The 19,069-nt window shown below is 36.1% G+C and overlaps 1 protein-coding gene across 2 annotated transcripts in view; it reads right to left on the minus strand.

Annotated features, from left to right (window-relative positions):
- Positions 1–8,495: 8,495 nt before the first annotated feature.
- XPNPEP1 (X-prolyl aminopeptidase 1) overlaps positions 8,496–19,069 on the minus strand; it is a 45,121-nt gene continuing 34,547 nt past the window's right edge. For both annotated transcript variants that reach the window (XM_083363779.1, XM_083363778.1), the window contains exons 16-21: positions 16,501–16,561; positions 14,409–14,478; positions 13,359–13,532; positions 12,731–12,807; positions 11,666–11,764; positions 8,496–10,062 (exon numbers count right to left, since the gene is read on the minus strand). In XM_083363779.1, coding sequence (XP_083219905.1) covers positions 9,934–10,062; positions 11,666–11,764; positions 12,731–12,807; positions 13,359–13,532; positions 14,409–14,478; positions 16,501–16,561 — 610 coding nt within the window. In that variant the 3' untranslated portion in view covers positions 8,496–9,933. The remainder of the gene's footprint in view (positions 10,063–11,665; positions 11,765–12,730; positions 12,808–13,358; positions 13,533–14,408; positions 14,479–16,500; positions 16,562–19,069) is intronic.

Below are 19,069 nucleotides of genomic sequence, written 5' to 3' on the forward strand. Positions count from 1 at the left end.
TTCTGTTGTAAACCACCCAGAGTGTGCAGTAAAGTATTATGGGACAATGTATAAATACTATTGTTATTGCTATCTTTAAAAAAAATTAACAAGTTCTCATCAAACCACAGGTTGAATAATTTGGTGGCCTTTATTTCTTTTTCTCTGATTTTAAATAGAAATAAAAATATAACCAAATCCAATTGGATCTTCATAGGGTATTGTTTATCCCCTCTCAGTCTCAAATACACCCTATTCTATGCAGCTACCAACTGTATCTTCCCTCAACTGTAAGCAACTGTAAGCAACATAGTTATCTTCTCCTCCTTGTGTTTGGCAGGGATCACTCCAGCACCTACCCAATGGCCCATCTCCTTCCTTCATTTACAAGGTGATGGGTGGGAGAGCTGTAAAAATACTAATTGATCTCGTCTTCAGTGTAAATGAACAATATTGAAGGATGGTTGCAAAGTGTGATGGTAGTTGTCTATCTGGCAGGAAGTGGGGAATCACAAGAGACAAGGCAAAGTAAGAGAAACATGTCCTTAAGACTATCAGATAAAGGAGAAAATATTTCCAAGACACGAAGAATGTGTGCTAAATGGAAGGTTCTTTCCGGGTGGTGGTGGAATAAGTCACCCAGAACTTATGGGGCTAGGATAAATACCCTGTAGATAAGTAGGCATGGAAAAAGAAGAAAAAGAAGCAAGGAGAGATCTTCTTTTGTAAGTATATAGCAGTTGATATCTTAAAATACTCACACGGAATACTGATAGATAGAAAGCAGTGAGTCAGTCACTGGTAGAAGAGGGACACCTTGTGGTTAGAAAGAAAAAAAATGAATTCAAGCAGATATGTTGCTCCTAGAGTGAACAATAAATATCCTTAGAGTAGAAAGAGCAGCCTAATATTAACATGATTGTTATGCTAACTGTAGTTAACAGTGTGGGTATATTTTTTATTCAAATGTGTTTCTAAGAATGCTTAGTGGTGCCTGCCCTGAAGACAGGGACTTAAGAAGAGAGACATACAAACAGAACTAGGAAATGTTCAAGAGGTTTCAGTTGTGAGCTGGTTACATGTGAGAAATAAAAAATACCCTATGTTTAAATAATTGCAATAGTGTTATTAAACAACTGCAATTTCAATATAATGTAAAACCTGAATATGTGATTTCACTGATATTATAATTAGGGACAAATATGTGAAAATTAAACATAACTTTCTGTATTATAGCCTTAATTAACACTGCTTTTGACCATAAATCCAAATTTTATTAGCAATTTAGGGCAGTCTATAGTGGGAAAAGAAAAAGAACTGGAAAATTCACAATAAAATGGTCTGCCTTTTTGCCCTTCTTTCATAACAAAATTCACCAATCTTCTGTCTTTTAATAGTATCAATATGGTATTAAATATGCAATATTGTTATAACATAATGATGTTATATGTATCGTGTCATTACACAAACAACACAATTTATATGATTTGCGACATTAAACACAGCACAATGTAATGATAAATGATATACGGTACAGAATCCACATCATTTGCTCATTCATTATATCAATTACCCCACTTGTTCTCTGCAGATGTCACAACAGTTTGCTAGACTTTCAAAAAAAGTCTGATTCTAATGTTTCTACTTGGCATTTAGCATTTTCATTGGAACTACTCTCTCTGCTTCTTCAAACATGAGAGGCTTAGCATCTGCGAAAACAGGCTCCCAAACAAACTCTAATTGCTTTGGACCATATTATAGCAAGCTTCCACATATGGTGGCATTTATAGTTAGAGAAATGAAAGTAACTGTACACTTCTTCACTCAGAAAAAAAAGTTAGTTTAACCTAAGTACTCTTGAATTCATTATTTGCTCCTTAACAATCAGACTATTATCTTGATAACATGAACAAACATGTTCTCTTTTTAATATGTTGTAATCAACTGCAATTAATTTGTAAAATGGTGTAAAAAGGTAAAGGTGAAGGTTCCCCCGCACATGTGTGCTAGTCGTTTCCAACTCTAGGGGCTGGTGCTAATCTCCATTTCAAAGCCGAAGAGCCAGCGCTTGTCTGAGGACATCTCCGTGGTCATGTGACTAGATGCCAAAGGCATCTTCCCACCGTAGTGGTCCCTATTTTTCTACTTGCATTTTTACGTGCTTTTGAACTGCTAGGTTGGCAGAAGCTGGGACAAGTAACAGGCGCTCACTCTGCTATGAGGCACTCGGGATTCAACCCGCCAAACTGCCGACCTTCTGATCGACAAGCTCAGCATCCTAACCCACTGAGCCACCGCGTCCCTTAAAATGGTGTACTTCTATCCTTTTCATTGTGTCCTGATAGATGGAGTGCAAATTTTAATAGAGCTATACAACCAAAATTGAGTTGTTTGGGAAAAACACACAACACTATGTGTGGAGAAAAAAAGGCACAGCACACCAACATCAAAACCTCATGCCCACTGTAAAATATGGCGGAGGGAGCATCATGGTTTGGGGCTGCTTTGCTGCCTCAGGGCCTGGATGGTTTGTTGTCATTGATGGGAAAATGAATTCCAGAGTTTATCAGGACATTTTGCAGGAAAACGTACGACCATCTGTCCTCCAACTGAAGCTCCGCAGAGGATGGATGATGCAACAGGACAATGACCCAAAGCATACAAGTAATTCAGCAAAACAATGGCTTCAACAGAACAGAATACGCCTTCTGGAGTGGCCCAGTCAGAGTCCTGACCTCAACCCGATTGAAATGCTGTGGCATGACCTTAAGAGAGCGATTCACACCAGACATCCCAAGAATATTGCTACACTGAAACAGTTTTGTGCAGAGGAGTAGTCCAAAATTACTCCAGATCGTTGTGCAGCTCTGATCTGCAACTACAGGAAACGTTTGGTTGAGGTTATTTCTGCCAAAGGAGGGTCAACCAGTTATTAAGTCCAAAGGTTCACATACTTTTTCCACCCTGCACTGTGAATGTTTCCATCTTATGTTCAATTCAAACATGACAACAGCTAATGTTTGTGTAGTATTATTTTAAGCAGACTGTTTTTCTATTGTTGTGACTTACATGACGTTTAGAGCGCATTTTATGGCCAATTCATGCAAAAAACCATGTAATCTCAAAGGGTTCACATACTTTTTCTTGCAACTGTACCTGGCAAATCTGCCCTCCAACTTTCTTGTTCAGTGTATTTCCAGGGGGGAAAGAGTTGTAGATATAGCTATAGTGATTCCTTATTGTATGTATACCAATGCCTGGTTTGGGATCAAACTCACTGGTGAATGAATACAGTATGTTCACTGGACTGTTACAGTACTCCATATATGATGAACTATGATGCATTATTGTTATTGTTAAAACAACTGCCTAGGGCGATGCTTTACTCACAATCCCTGATCCACTATGACTATTGCTGCTGAAATTTCTGTATACAATTATCTTTATTTTTCAGGATGAAGTGCAAAAGATTTTAATGGGATATTGCTTTAAATGCACCAGTTACCACTCAATGTGGGATGCTAAGATTTAAACAGGCACTCTGACGAGACCATTACACAAAGTACTAAATCAGTAATTCATCCTTCACAATTGGGTTTCATGAAAGTGTTTCAAGCCTCAGGCACCATTAAACTTTTAATGGAGATATTAGCTTTATATGCTGACACACATAACACAGCTGTTTTGGCATCATTAGATGCAGAAAAATCATTAGAAGCAGATGGTACAAATCAAGTTTCTGGTGCAAATGATAAAGAACCTGTATAATTTTATTTCTTGGACTGAAATTTATTATTACAATCCCTCTGTATAATTTGGAAAGGCAGTATTTCTCCTGGAATTAAAATGCAGCATTGAACACATCAAGCATGTATTTGATTTCCTTCATTATTTCATTTCTTTTGTTATTTCATTTGGTGCTGGAACTTTGATAATATCCAAGGAATGCATGGACATGAATTGAAATATAAATTGTTACTAAGTTGATATTTGACACCACTTAAATAATTTTCAGAAATGATTCTCTAAATTCATTGAAACTGTACAGCTTCAAGGGGCATATATTTGGTGTAGAGTTTCCTAGCATAAATCTAATATTATGTCTATTGGGGGAAAATGCATCTAAGAATGCAGATGATTATCAGGATTTTTAGTGTCCAAAATACATGATGATTATAATTCCTAAAAAAACATCCTGCTCATTAAGGAACATTAAGAGATGGAGGAAAATAACCCTAAGTTTGTGATGAAAAATAATAGTTTTTCATCACAAACTTAGGGTTATTTTCCTCCATCTCTTAATGTTCCTTAATGAGCAGGATGTTTTTTAGAAATTATAATCATTTATTTTGGACACTAAAAATCCTGATAATTATCTGCATGTAATGTATTAAAATGAAAAAGACATAATTTACCATTGCAAGCTCAGATGAAGAGTTATTACTTAGCATCCTTAAAGTGCTGGCAAGTTTCTTGTCCCAAATATATTAGGAATTTACTGCTGTATTTTACAATAGCAACCTTTATTTTTCTGGCACTGAACACAAGTAGACATGTTTGAAGCCCATTAAAAGGAAAATTAATATTTGTATTTAACAACTGATGCTAAGGAATAATCTCTATTTTAAAAAAGTTGAAAAACTTGTGAGGACTGAAAATAGGACTAGTAATCTGTCAAATTTTAATAATAATACCTTTAAAATATATGAATTATTATTAAAGGTTATAACTAAACGTTAAATTGGTATTTGTATTATTATTGATATCATTTACCACTGACCTCTGCAATTCTGGAAGCACTGGGCATATTTGTGAAGGCTTTAATAAGACCAAATTGACAGTTTGTTACTAAAAAAAAATAAAAAAAACTTCTTTTCTAATTGTTTGCTTTATTTTTCTATTTTTTCCTTTTTTTCAGTTAGTTTTTTCAGTTAGGTTTGTCCTTATGTGCTATGAATTGTAATATCTTTGTAAAACTCAACAAAATTTAAAAAGGAAAGAGCAAGTATGAAGACTGCATTACAAAACAAATATATGAAATAATAATGAAAGGTCAAGCAGAAGACAAATACTGAGAAAATTATGGTTGGATGGAGTTGAAGATATCCTAAAATGAGAAAAAGAAAAAGCTGAAAGTTTAAATAACAAAGGATAATAAGTGAAGTGTTTGGTTAAAAAAAGAGATAGTTTGTGAGCATAGAAAGATACAAAGAGGCATTATGAATGATTCGTTATTAGGTAGATTTAGCCATGTTTCTTTTTTGTCTCTTGACTTTAATTTTTATGGCTTCCTCTTTTTCTTTTCTTTGTATAATATTGCATATACCAAAATAGAATTGTATTGTGTGTATATACATACAAAACACTCTTCATTCAAGAGAAATTTAAAATTTGTCAGCTCTATAAGAGTTTTGAAAGTCCCCCTAAAAAAATCAGCCAAATGGATTTTCATTTTAACTTGTTATCAGTTTATGCATTGTTATCTTAGCATGGATCAGATGTAATAATGTTAATTTGGAACAAGACAAGAAAAACAAAAGTGCATTTTCAGTCTTAGCAACTTGAAGGACACTTATTTTAATTCTTCTATTAAATTTGTTTCTAAGTAGGTATAGAGTCATTAAAACAACAAGTTAATTAAAATGTCAAAGACGAGTTCCTTTCATTTTCTTTGAAATTTTCTAATGCATTTCCTTTTTACTGCTATTGTAATTTCAGTTACATCTGAAAATCTCCAAGAGATATTGTGCTTATTTAAAACTTTTCTGCTTGTGAAAAAAAGAGTGGCTCTTTCTGGGCTCTGAGAAAGTGTAAGGTATTGCCACTGTGGAATAACCAATTCTTCTGACATGGGGGTGACCCTATATTTTACATTAAAAAGAATGACTTAGATTTAGGGAAAGAAGTAGAAACTGTACATTTACAGATACAATAAGGTGGGGATAACTTTTATCTCCAACCAAACTTTGAGTTGAAATGCCCTCTATTTTGTTCACTTCTAATTCCTTCTAGAGGGATGTTTGCAATAAGAATTATTTTTATCATCAGTCCAATTATATTTTTCATACAATGTGGCTGAACTCCTCTTAGCAAAGTATATTTACTCAGATAACACTCTTGGCTTTCATACTCCAAATCCAAGTTCAGATACTGTCACTCTCCTGTCCTGAAAAGTGATGCTTAATAAATCAATGTAGTCCCCTTCGAAATCGCTGCTATTCCTTTCTGCTTAAAATCATCCCTATGCTATTTAATGATCCTCTGGGAACATTAAGATGATCACCCAGAACAAGACTGGGACAAGATAAAGCGACATACAGATTAGTCCCATTTCTGGTTTTGATTAATTATTCTGACTCAAGCATTTGCCTGCATAGTCTTTGTCTGCAGTCTTGTTTTAAGAGAATGCTTGCTTTATTCAGGGTATATTGTCATACGGTCTGGCTCACTGATATGAGACTAAACATGTAGTCTTACAAGCAGGGGAAGATATGATGTAGTGATCATCAGGCCATGAAAAGTGGCAAAGAGGGACTCTGCTTCAAGGATTTCTGCAAAGTATCCCTTTGAAGCTGTCCCACTGGAACAATATGTCCTCTTGGGTTGTGTTGTTCACAGCCCTGATACTTCTAACAAGCAGAAGGGTTTTTTGCACATGTGCTGTGCATACAGAGATGGATTTTTTCCCCCAGTGGAAATAGTGAAAGCATTTGAAGAAGTTTGTGTAGATACTCAAGACTACATGCAAAAAGACTATTTGGCCCATCAAGAACACATCAGGCTGTCAGTTGAGGTAAAATAGTTCAACAACACATTCAACAAACTGCACTCCCTCCATGCTTACTGGTCGCATTGCTTCAGTGATGCAAAATGATTTTTTGAAGTAATTACTGCCAACTTCACAAAATCATTACCTCCTGTAGATAGGGCTCGCAACTTGGGAGTCCTCCTAGATTCACAGCTCTCTTTAGAAGACCATATTGTAGCTGTAACTAGGGGGGCGTTCGCCCAGGTTCGCCTGGTGCGCCAGTTGCGGCCCTATCTAGACCGGGATGCCTTGCGCACGGTCACTCATGCGCTCGTGACCTCTCGTCTTGATTACTGCAACGCTCTCTACATGGGGCTACCCTTGAAGACCACTCGGAGGCTCCAGCTGGCACAGAATGCAGCCGCGAGAGTTGTGTCGGGGGTCTCCCGATACTCCCGTGTTACACCTTTGCTCCGCGAGCTGCATTGGTTGCCAGTTGTCTTCCGGGTGAGGTTCAAGGTGTTGGTAATGACCTACAAAGCCCTCCATGGCATGGGTCCAGAATACCTTGGGGAGCACCTGCAGCCGGCGTCAACTTCCCTCCGCCCAGTACGCTCCCACAGAGAGGGCCTCCTCAGGGTGCCGCCGGTCAAAGAATGCCGACTGGTGGCCCCCAGGGGGAGAGCGTTCTCTGTGGGTGCACCGGACTTATGGAACCATCTTCCGGTAGAGCTCCGGATGGCGCCCGACCTCCGCTACTTCCGGCGCGACCTTAAAACCCATCTCTTTAAGGAAGCGGGCCTGGCCTGATGGGATGGGGTGGGTTTGTTATTATGACTTTAATTTTAAATTTGTACTATGGGCATTGTTTAATCATGTTTTAATAATTTTAACTTTTGTATCTTTTACGTATTGCCCTGTTAACTGCCCTGAGTCTCTTGAGAGAAGGGCGGTATATAAATTAAATAAATAAATAAATAAAATAAATAAAATGCCTGGTGATTAGTGCATCAAGCTGTGAAGATCTTTCAGAGCTTCGTTAGTCATGTGCTTTTACGGCTTGACTCTTTCAGAGGAGCAGTGAAGAAAATGTGGAAGAATTTTCCCCAACAATTCTTTTGAGAAGAGTAGGAAAGCAGCATGAGAAATAAATGAACTTTCCCTTTAATGGTGCTTTTCTATTGTTAATGTGTGTCAGATTATTCACCACGCCTTTTTACAATAGTATATATTTCTGATACATTAAAGATATATAGGGATACAAACTCTTTAATGAAAAGGTTGTGAGCTTTCAAATTTATATTGGTGTTTGTTTACCTCATTTATTTATTTTATTTATTTATTTACTTTATTCATTCATTAAATTTGTTTGCCACTCATCTCACTACACAGCAATTCGTGCTTTGCTTTGAATGCATAGGTATTGGAATCAGATCAGGAAAGATAATTTTAGCCAGTGAAGTCAAACCACTGCTCAGTAAAGGAATTCAAATTATGCCTTCCTCAGTAAGGAATCCCTGACAGATGGCTGGTTAGTGAAGGGAACCTAGTAAAGACCTAGTGAAGGGGGATTTATCATTTCTAATAATTAGTACCACTACTTGTTAGGAAACTTTTGCTACGAGTTGAAACTGATTCTAGCAACCTACATAGAAATACTTCTTACAATAGTCTCTTATATGTCTCTTAAATTTCAAATACCTCATGCTGGCATCCTCTAAGTCATCCCCTAAGTCATCACATTAACAAACTTGAACTATTTAGAATTTGTGTTTTTAATTAACTGATACACATGAATGTTAACACAGTCCTCCACAGAAACGTGTGCTTTAAAACATGCACAAATTGTACTAGTGACCCTTCCCCAATCTAGAACACATAAAATGTGATAACTCTCATCATTTCCAGTATAGCCAAAAGAGTTCTGAGTTCTCTCTCAGGAACTATTTCTGCAGATCCAGGATGCTCTTAGCGCAGAGTTGCATACAGAGTAGCCACAAAAGAACATGCACTAAGTTTTGCCCAGCTCCTTTCTCATGCTTTGAAACACCTGAAGAAAAGTATCATCTAATTTAATCAAAGAGATTTGACATTCTATTGACTCCCAAAGTTATCACAAAAATGTTGCACTAAACTTTTCAATAAGGTGTCAACACCTGTAGGTCCTTGGAGCTCTTGCAGACTAAAAAATAAAGCCCAGAAAGAATTTGTTCAAACATTCAAAAGATCCTTGCATTTGCTGATACTATGTTTACTTATTACACACATTTAGAAACCAAATATATAGTCATGAGAAAATTTGGTTGTGTTATATTGCATGCTTCAGCAAGGTGGCTATTATATCTGTCCAAAAGTTTCAGAATTTTTAATGTACTAAGAAAAAAGAAAAAATTACATCCCATTCCTTGGTATTACTCATTTGCAGATTGGCCCATTTATTATTTATTGAAAATAAATTGCTAAGTTAGTTGAGATGGCATGAGGCTATCAAGACATATTCTGCTGAGGTTGCAGTCATGTTTTGGAATAAAAAAAACTGAATGCAATGGACTGTCCAGAGAAGACAGGCATAAGGATACAGCCTGCATGCACTGAATGGTGAATGCTTCAAAATGCAATGTATTGTTTGGCACTTCCTTTATTAAAGGATAAAAATGCAATAACTAGTTGCCTTTCTGAAATGTGAGATGCAGCAAAGCCAGATGCTAAAATCTTTCAGGAATAATTATGAGAAATTCTATTTTTCAGGAAACCTATGCAGGCACTAATTTTAGCAGATATGTTTGCCTTTGATGCAATACCATTCCTCCTTAACATTTGAGAAAATTGCCACCAAGAGCCAACTTACCTTATGGCAGATTTTCTTACTTTCATTGTTTATATAAGCAAATTGAGCAATCTGATCCAGAGATTAGTTTCACAGCCCTGAGTTCTTTACCACTAACCCATATCATTGTTTAAGACACAGATTTCACAGCTCTGAATTTAATTTTGTTCATTATCAAAAGAAAAAACAGAAAGAACATCACAGGGGAATAAATCCTTTCACCCTCTACTGTATCTTGCCCTTTGATCTTCTTCTATTTCTCTTGATTTATTATTCTTTTAAAAAATTCATGCCTCCCCCAAATCGTTATTGTAAAGCGAAAGCAGTCCTGAACATGGATTTTTAAAAAGGAATTACATCCAAAAATAGAAATACTCTATTAGTGTATTTTAGAGATTGGCTCTGTTTCTCTAATGAGCCACTGAAGGGCCTCATGTCTTCCTTGTTGTTCGAGTTCTGCCCCAATCACTTCTCTGCATTTTCTGTGGTAGTCATTCAGCCAGTCACACTAAAAGGAAGGAAAAAGAAAAAAACTTGAAAAAAGATTTAAAAATGGCAAGCACAATGAAGGGAAGGGATTTCACTTCTCCTTCATCACAGGTTTGGGTGAAAAAAACGGTTCTTCACAGTCCTTCTAAACAACTGCAGAGGGGGGAGGGGCCAAATAGATCTAGGAGACAATCTTGTTTGACACAGGCACCACTACACAGAGAATTGTGGGGCAGGATATAATGTTAAGAAATCTGACAGAAATGTGAGTCTTCATTTATTGCATGTCACGCGATTTTGTCATCTATTTGTCTAGAGATGTATGTACACATTTGTTGATTCCATTTCCGATAGTCTATGATAGTAACAAAGATTTTATCTGATCCCATAAATTAGATGCATAATTTACATACTATGTATAGAAGACTGACTTATTTTATTTTGAGTTTGAGTTTTAAACTTGCCAAGGTTTACTATGAATAAATAGGAATTGTTCAGGCTCCTAATTACCTAGCCTTTCTTTCAAAAAATTCTGTTCTTATCCATTAAAAGCATTGCGTAATTTGCTGTTGTTTTGTTCACTGGATGCCTAATGCTCCCAGTAGTAGTAGTAATAATAGGCTTTTAGGGAGAGGGATCAAGATACAGTATATTTCATTATTAAAGGTTTCTATACTTCTGCAGGAAGTTTATAATATTTCTCTTTAACCTATGACCTGATTACATGCTTAGGAAATCTAGGTCATTATAGTAAGATATAAGTGGAGCACATAATAATATTGTTAGCTCTAGTTAGGAATTGCATTCTTTTCTACTACATTACAATTCATAGCTTGCTAAAGTTTCAGTACTATTGGCAAACTTTCTGTGGCTGTTATTGATACAAAAATCTACTCACATTGCATAAGCCCCTCCCCAAAGATGACTCTGCAGTTTCTCATTAAGATCTCCACGTTTTTCCCAGCCTTTAGTAGGTATTAACAGCATTATTGCAGTTGTCTAGCTCCTCCTTGGTAGTTCAGCAAGTGTATATTGCATGATAGCTAAATTATGTTTGGTAACTTTTATAACTTGAACCTGAGTTTGGATAAAGTATCTGGAAACCACTACTATACAATAACCTCAGTAGCTAAAAAATACCTCATATAACTTGCAAATAAATTTAATAAATAATTTTAATCTTTGTTTTAAACTTTGTATATCTTTTATTTGTTTTGGGTGCTTTCAGCATAGAAAAGCAGGGTAAATACCAATGTGTGATGTGGTTTCAGTAACATAAGGTGCGTGTCTGTGTGTGCGTGAACATGTTTAAAACCCCCTTAATTTCACTCAGAATAGATAATGGAGTTCTTATCTAATCTTCTTTGAATTGGTCATCTTAAAGTCAGGCCTGTCTTCCTTTATATTAAATGTAATACACTGTATTCCTGAAGTCTTGGTGAATTAGGAATTTTTCCTATCCAACCACCTGATGTTATTGATTTCATCTTCATTTTATAACAGAAATGACTGAGATCAGTTTGGTTGTAAACAAGAGATAAATATGATCATTTTGGCTTGATTTCAAAGTTCAGAATAAAAGCTTCCAAATAAACCACACTGCAATTTATTACTTCTCTTACCTCTTTTTGAGTCAGTAGATGAACAAGTATCATTTTAGTTTGGATTGGGACCAGGGTCAAGGGTTCAAAAGTCAAACTCCCTCTGTTGCTGAAGTTATACTGTGAAGAAGAAAAGGCTACTTGGTTATAGGAGGGGGGTTTTCCCCCCTGAAAACTTCACATCAAGAGGAGCAGATATATATGTATGGGTAATTGCTAGACTGTCTTGCCCTTTTCTAAAGAATACACTTTAAAACAAACATTAATAAAGTTTCCCACTTGTTAAAAAAAATCCCACCAAGGAATCTAGTATGAAAGTATGTAGGCATAGTGAAATTAATATTTCTGTTCTGATCAAATGTAAAATGTATGGGTTTTGTCAGCAAATAGGTAAGTTGAATAGTCAAACTCTGTGAATTAGTGAGCATACAGGGTCATGTTAGAGTGCTCTGACAAAATGGTTATCATGCCAGCTTCAGAATCAGTTTTGATATTGTTTTTTATGACCTGCTTCAATCTCAGCTCAGCTTACTTTGCATGTTCTTAATGCATGGAACTATAATAGTTAGCCACCATATTACCTTCTGTGTAATGGCTTCCAATTTCCCACTAATTTTCTTAAATAAAAAGAATCAAACTTAACAGGCATCAAAGGGCATGTTCAAATGCAGTTGGTATCCAAAGCCTTCGTGCTCTGCATCCCAGAGGGAAGAACACATGAAAAGTAGAGTACATTCCCAAATCATGTTGTCTTCTGAGCCATGTGCTCGGAACTAAGTATACTGTTACATTAAAGCAGCAGCCCCCAACCTTTTGGACACTAGGGACCGGTTCTGTGGAGTGAGTTTTTTTTCTGAAGACTGGAGTGGGCATGGTTTTGTGTGTGGCCTGCATCCTGTGAATGGGGTTTGGCTTGTTTGCGCAGACCGGTTTCTGGCATGCTGTGGACCGGTGGCAGTCCACCGACTGGGGATTGGGGACCCCTGCAGTAAAGGGCTTATTTATTGTGATTAAACTTCTAAATATACCATCAGGGAGGCATTGCACATTAAAATCATGTCCTGGAGATGCTGAAGGATCAATTACCTTTGTTTTAGCTGGAACAACAATGACAACATTTTCAATTCGGATCCCAAAAGAGCCATCTTCATAATAACCAGGTTCTATAGAGACACAATTAAGGGGAAAAAACCCTTTAGAATAAAACTCTCACAAATAAGAGCAAAACTCTCATGAATAAGAAATATTCAAGTATTTATTGGCCAATAGCTCTTCAAATTTCATATAGTTGATTAAAAAAAGTTAAGTTTAATAAATACAGGATCATGTCAGGCCTCAATGCATACAAGATGGGTAGACAAATCATTCCAGGGATAAACATGTGACCTAATCTAAGAAAACATCTTTGAGACCTCTTGTCAGAAACTGAATAATTGACTTTACAAACTGTTTTACTGATTATTGTGATAAAGTGCATACAAAAAGTCTGAATATTTGAAATACAAAATAATATGATAATTGCATTATTCATGTTTATTTTTTGAAAAAATACCACTGCATTCTTTTCCTTCCCTATAAAATATGTGGAACCAAAAAGTATGTAAGGGTTAAACATTCTTATACATATATTCCAAAAGTTAAAAAAAGAGCAGAACACATTTGCCCAAAAGAGTCTATACGTATTTTCATATAACAATCAACAGGGATACGTTACCATCAGAAACAATCATTCCAGCTTCCAGAGGTTCATCTGCAAATGTTTTGTAGCTAATGCCGCATGGACCTTCATGTACATTGAGGAAAGCACCAACTCCATGACCTGTACCATGCAAGTAATCTAAGCCTTGATCCCACAATGCAGAGCGAGCAAAGGAATCCAGGAGATGACCTACATATGAAGGCAAAAGTTACCAAGATACAAATATAACAACTCCAAGCTATCCTTTTTTCTAGTTATATTTTTACTCTATAATCAAGAAGATTGTAATAGGAAATGGTTTGGGGAACATTTTTTCTCCTCTGGCACCTGTTGATCTGGCCATTATGTCTACTGATTTTTCCGTAAATTAATTCTCTAAAGTAATTGGTGATGATGTGGTGATTTTTCTCTATATTAATTATCTGAACAGAATTTGTGATACTCTGAATTTAGTATCAGAGATGAAAGATGGCCATGTACCACGCCTAGCATCACAAATGATTTCTAGTTTAAAGAATTAAATTTGGAAAACTTTCCAGAATTGCATGATCCAGAGGAGAAACTAAATATTGTGGAATTCTTGGAAGTTCCAATCCTGCAATAGGAATTGCACATTGGTACAAAATAACGAAGACAAGAGTTTACTTTATTAAAATTTCAACGATAACATACTAAAAGTACAACACCCAATATACACACCAGCTAAAAGCTTCTGTAACAATCTGGTGAGATGTTACTGTTTATAAACCCTAATTCATATTTTAATGCAGTTAATCAATTCTGGCCTAGGAAAAATATTGTTAATGGCTTAATACAATGAGTGAATGCACCATGAGACACAATAGGAGACCAAAGTCACCAAGTGAATCATTGAGAGCTGAGTCACTCAAAGCTACTCAGGAAAAGAATTAAAATCTATTGACATATGTACACTTCCAATCTCTTGGACTGAATGCCCTGAATACCTTCTTTCAATTCCAACTAAATAATGAAAATGACATCACCACAGCTGCTGATGATCACTTTAACAGAAGATACTGAAAAATAATTTTAAAAAACCTAAACCTTTGGTTCCATTAGGAAATATGGCTGCACTGACTGCTATGTGGCCCTTCAGTACGTAGGTAAAACATTCCTGCAAAAGAAAGAAAACACAGTAAATAAAGCAAATTAAAACAAATGTCTAATTATTTGTGGCCCAGCCCATTTTATAAACATTTCTGGGCTGATACCTGTCAATATATTTGAAGTTGCAGATATTTTTGATGTATAACAAACATCAAAACAACAGTACAATCCACAAATCTCTCTAAGACTAATAGGGATGGAGGTTGTGGACTAAAAGATCCAGCTTTTATACAATCAGTCCTTACATGGACTTTCCAAAAAAATGTTCTCCTTGGCTCTGCTATATATTTGTATTAAGAATTTCTGTCATTGACCAGAATAAAATTATTAAGTTATGCCAGTACACTGCATATACTTCTTGATTTTAGAGATATGGCAATGATGCATTGGTTTGTGAAGTGGGTGACTAAAGTCAAAGTACCTTAAAATGATTTGAGGATGCAGAGAGGATGAATGAGGTACAAATTGCAAAGAATGAATGGGTTGAAAGGAAGGGGGGAAACCAAGGCAGTCATGATTAGTTGGAGTTGATGAGTTCCTCAAAAAAGAGAAATGAGACGTTTAAGGTGCTATATGGATGCAGAGAAAGCAAGGATGATTTGCAATAGCTAAAAAGATACAGAGATATAATAAATTAAGTGTGTATAAACTAGTTTTAGATGTATTTTTGTTACCTTCCTTCAATTTTCTTTTCTGACTACATACTTTTTCTTGATTTATATAATGTTGCTTAGACCATTGACATTCTGCCAATGTCAACACCCCACCGTCCTGTGCGCTCCCACAGAGAGGGCCTCCTCAGGGTGCCACCGCTCAAGGAATGTCGGCTGGTGGCCCCCAGGGGGAGGGCATTCTCAGTGGGTGCGCCAGCCCTCTGGAACTGCTTGCCAACTGAAATCCGGATGGCCCCCGACCTCCGCACCTTCTGGCGCGACTTAAAAACTTACCTGTTACAGCAGTCCGGCCTGGCCTGATAGCTCTAATTGGGGTCCCAGTTTGTTTTGACTATTGTTTTTCACTATTGTTCAATCTGTATACCTACCTTACTCTGTACACCGCCCCGAGTCCCTCGGGAGAAGGGCGGTTTATAAAAACAAATAAATAAATAAATAAATAAATAAAAGAATAGCACTGAATGTATTAACAAAAATAAAAAAATAGGATTCATTAAATTATAAAAATGAAGCCCTATCTAACTTGCTGCATTTCTTCAAAGTAGGTGCGAAAATAATTAGCTTAATATCTACTGGAAAGTAGAAAAAACTGGAAACAAATTGATGTATGCTGATTTTGTTTTTAGAATTATCATTTTTCCCCAACACCAAACTGTAGCTACATTGTTGGAAAAAATAGAATTTTCTCTTCATTTCCTTTCTTTTCTCTTCATCTTCAGTTATTTGTCCAAAGATTTGAGTTAACTTCAAAACAAATCATGGACCAATTGCACTGACAAGATCATTAATGTCAAACTGATCAAAATAAAAGGTAAATTGTAATGCCCTATGGATAAAAATGTTGTAGAGCTTATCTTCAGTAGTGCTGAAGAAGATCGAATAATAAACACACCACCTGGGCAACACAATAGCTAGGAATCTGTGAATCTACTACTGACATAGTCAGCCAATCAATTATATATACAGACAGAGCTGGGCTAATACAGAAATGCTGCAACAGGATGCACTTGTACATATGATTTGGAAAAATGTACAGTATATTTTGAGGATACACGATATGAGCTAGCTAGCTATAGGAGGACTTGGGAGTGCATAAGATACCATCGTAACTCTGTTGAGTTACTTGTTTGTTGTTTCCCTAGTTTAATGGTTTCCATTCTCAAATATCTTTCAAAGAATCACTCCTTCCTTATGGAAGCTGGCGTCCATGTTGGTGAATGGCCTTGGATGCCTAAGGTTGGTTATGTTACCTATAACATTTAAGGGTCAATTCATATTATCAGATTGGATTTTCAAATGGTTCCCTACGTTAAATGAAGGCAATCTAGCAAATTAAGGGGAAAGGTTTTTAATACCTTCTCATACATAGATGGGGTACCAAAATGCATGGTCCTTGTCACATCTGTAGTTCCATCCCTTCAATAAAAAAGAACAAAAAGAACTTCTAAAAAAGATGTTACCAATATTATAAGATTGAAAACCAGGTTCAAACTCTAATAACTAATAATACAGCAAAGGAAGAATATATTTTGTGGATGTTTTCAAACAGTTTTATAGAATGAATAAGATTCCACAAGAATAGTCACTACTTGCCCTGATCACTTATAAGAGGCCTTTTCATTACTGAGAAATAGTGCTATATAATGAAATTATCTCACAGAGACACTGAAAGACCACTGGCTCTCCTTCAGCATTTTAGAGTTTGAATAAGATTACTCATAAAGGAACTCTGTGCATCAGTCTTCCTTTGGAAACTAAAATGTAGAAATTGTCTACCAAATGGCAGAATAAATAAATAATCAATAGATACTGTCATGCTTATTTTTCTACTTTGCATTACTATTATTAACTTTATAATATTTTTATTTTTTCATAGGGCTATGTTCCTATCTTTCACAAAATACAATTTGTTTTAATTGGACTTTGTTACCAGTCATGCAGCCTGGTTCAGGCAACATGCTAAACTATAACAGGCATTAGAAACAACAATGAATGGATGTTTGAAACATACTAAGCCAAAACAAACAAATAACATTATGGCTTAGCATACCATATTTTTCCATGTATAAGACACTATTTTTTCCTGCACACACCCTCTTCAACAATCTGTCTTATACACAGAAAAATAATGGTAACCTCCGCAGCCCAGGGCATGCCTGTGTGCGTTGCCATGCCACCTGGTGCAGGTATCAAGTCCCTGTGGGCTTGCCACTAACGACACGAAGAGCATCTTATAGAAGAGTGCATCTTATAGACGGAAAAATACAGTAATATGCAAATCTAGTCAATATACTTGAATTATTTTGATTTATAACCTGGAATATGCCTAGCAGACCTTCAAGGTGGTCTAAAATGTAAACACAGGGTGGAATAGCAAAACAGAAAAAATAACTGCAGCAGTATTAATTTTCAACACACATTAGCAAATGATCTTCAAACTCCTGAACTACAATGTTCCTTCAGAATTCTGAGATGCCCTATAGATCCACAAATAGTTCAGCTACAAGATGATACTGAAAAAACTTTTAAAATTAATTTTAAACACTTTTTAAAAATGTAATACTACAACTTCCAAAAATTTATCTTCCTCCTCCCTTAAACTGGTATGCTCAAAAGTACCTCATTAGCTTATCAGTATACTAGAGCAAAATAAAAAAAGAAAGGAAATTCTATTCTAACCAATCTATTGCATAGCCCTCTGGCCTTTTTGGCATTGGCATCTTTCCTGCTCTCTGCCTATGGAACATTTCAGTCTGGAAAGCTGTCTGCATGTTCTTGTTGTTAGCCCAAAGCTGTTCAGAATGTTTAGGAGCAAGAGACTTGGCTTCAACACAAGAAGCTGTACTGAATGATTTAAGTTCTTCCTAATTCTGCAACGCACGCAAGGATGTCTCTTTATGTAAGACTACAGCAGCATTTCAGACCAGTTATACGATTTGGCACTCATAAAGTAAAAGCTATACAATAAATTGCCTTGTGTTGAACTAATCAACACTGGAGAAACAAATCATGTTAACATAGTATAAAGGGAAAAACGTAGGGACATCTGCTTCCACAGATCCCAAACTAAATGTGTAGGAATTATCTGTGATCCAAAGTGTTGATTTGATTTAATTACATTTACTGATTCTACTTGATTCAATTCCAAAAATCAACTGCTCAAATTCAAAAGTTTGATGGAATTCCACCAAATGCAATTTGGAAATTTAATCCAAATTATCAGTTCAAATTCAATAATTACAAGCGACTTAATAAGATTACAAAGCCAGAAAAATCTAAGCAGAATTCTGATAATCTACAGCAATTGAGGATATAAGTAGCTGTATAACAATCACCAGTAGCAAACAAAGTAGAAAGCAAATATTACATTTCTTCAGAATGTATTGGATGTTTGGCAAACAGTAAAAAAGAAGTGGATGCAAACACTTGAACATCTGGATCCAGTGGGAGAAATTTTCAAAGTTCGGCTAATACTATTGTTTTGTCTACTTGCTGGATTATTCCTAGAAATAATAGATTCTTGCCTTAATCTTTATTTAGGAAACTAGCCTTGTAAAAGCAATCCTTTCATCTCTATGATTCCTCAGAAGCCTTTACTAATCTGGTATATTTTGTATGGCCTGAACAGCAGTTCTAAGACTCAGTGCGAATTCTAAGGACTGTTACCAACCTACTTGGGAAGTAAGATGTTAGGAAGGGCTCTTTTGTAGGTTATACACACTTTGGCAAAAAATGTGTGACCTTAATTCAGTCCACTTAGCACTTCATCAGCATGGATGGACATTAGACTGAAGTAAGATTTTTTTCCAAGTTTGTTATATTCAGAGTTCCAGGAACTCTGCCTCACTCAGGTCATGACTTGACCTGAAAAGTCCTGCCATTAACTATGCAACCTCAGCTAGTTCAGTTCTGCTGTCCTTACAG

The sequence above is a fragment of the Vipera ursinii genome (assembly GCF_947247035.1).
Source record: "Vipera ursinii genome assembly, chromosome: 5".
Classification (NCBI taxonomy): Eukaryota; Metazoa; Chordata; class Lepidosauria; order Squamata; family Viperidae; genus Vipera; species Vipera ursinii.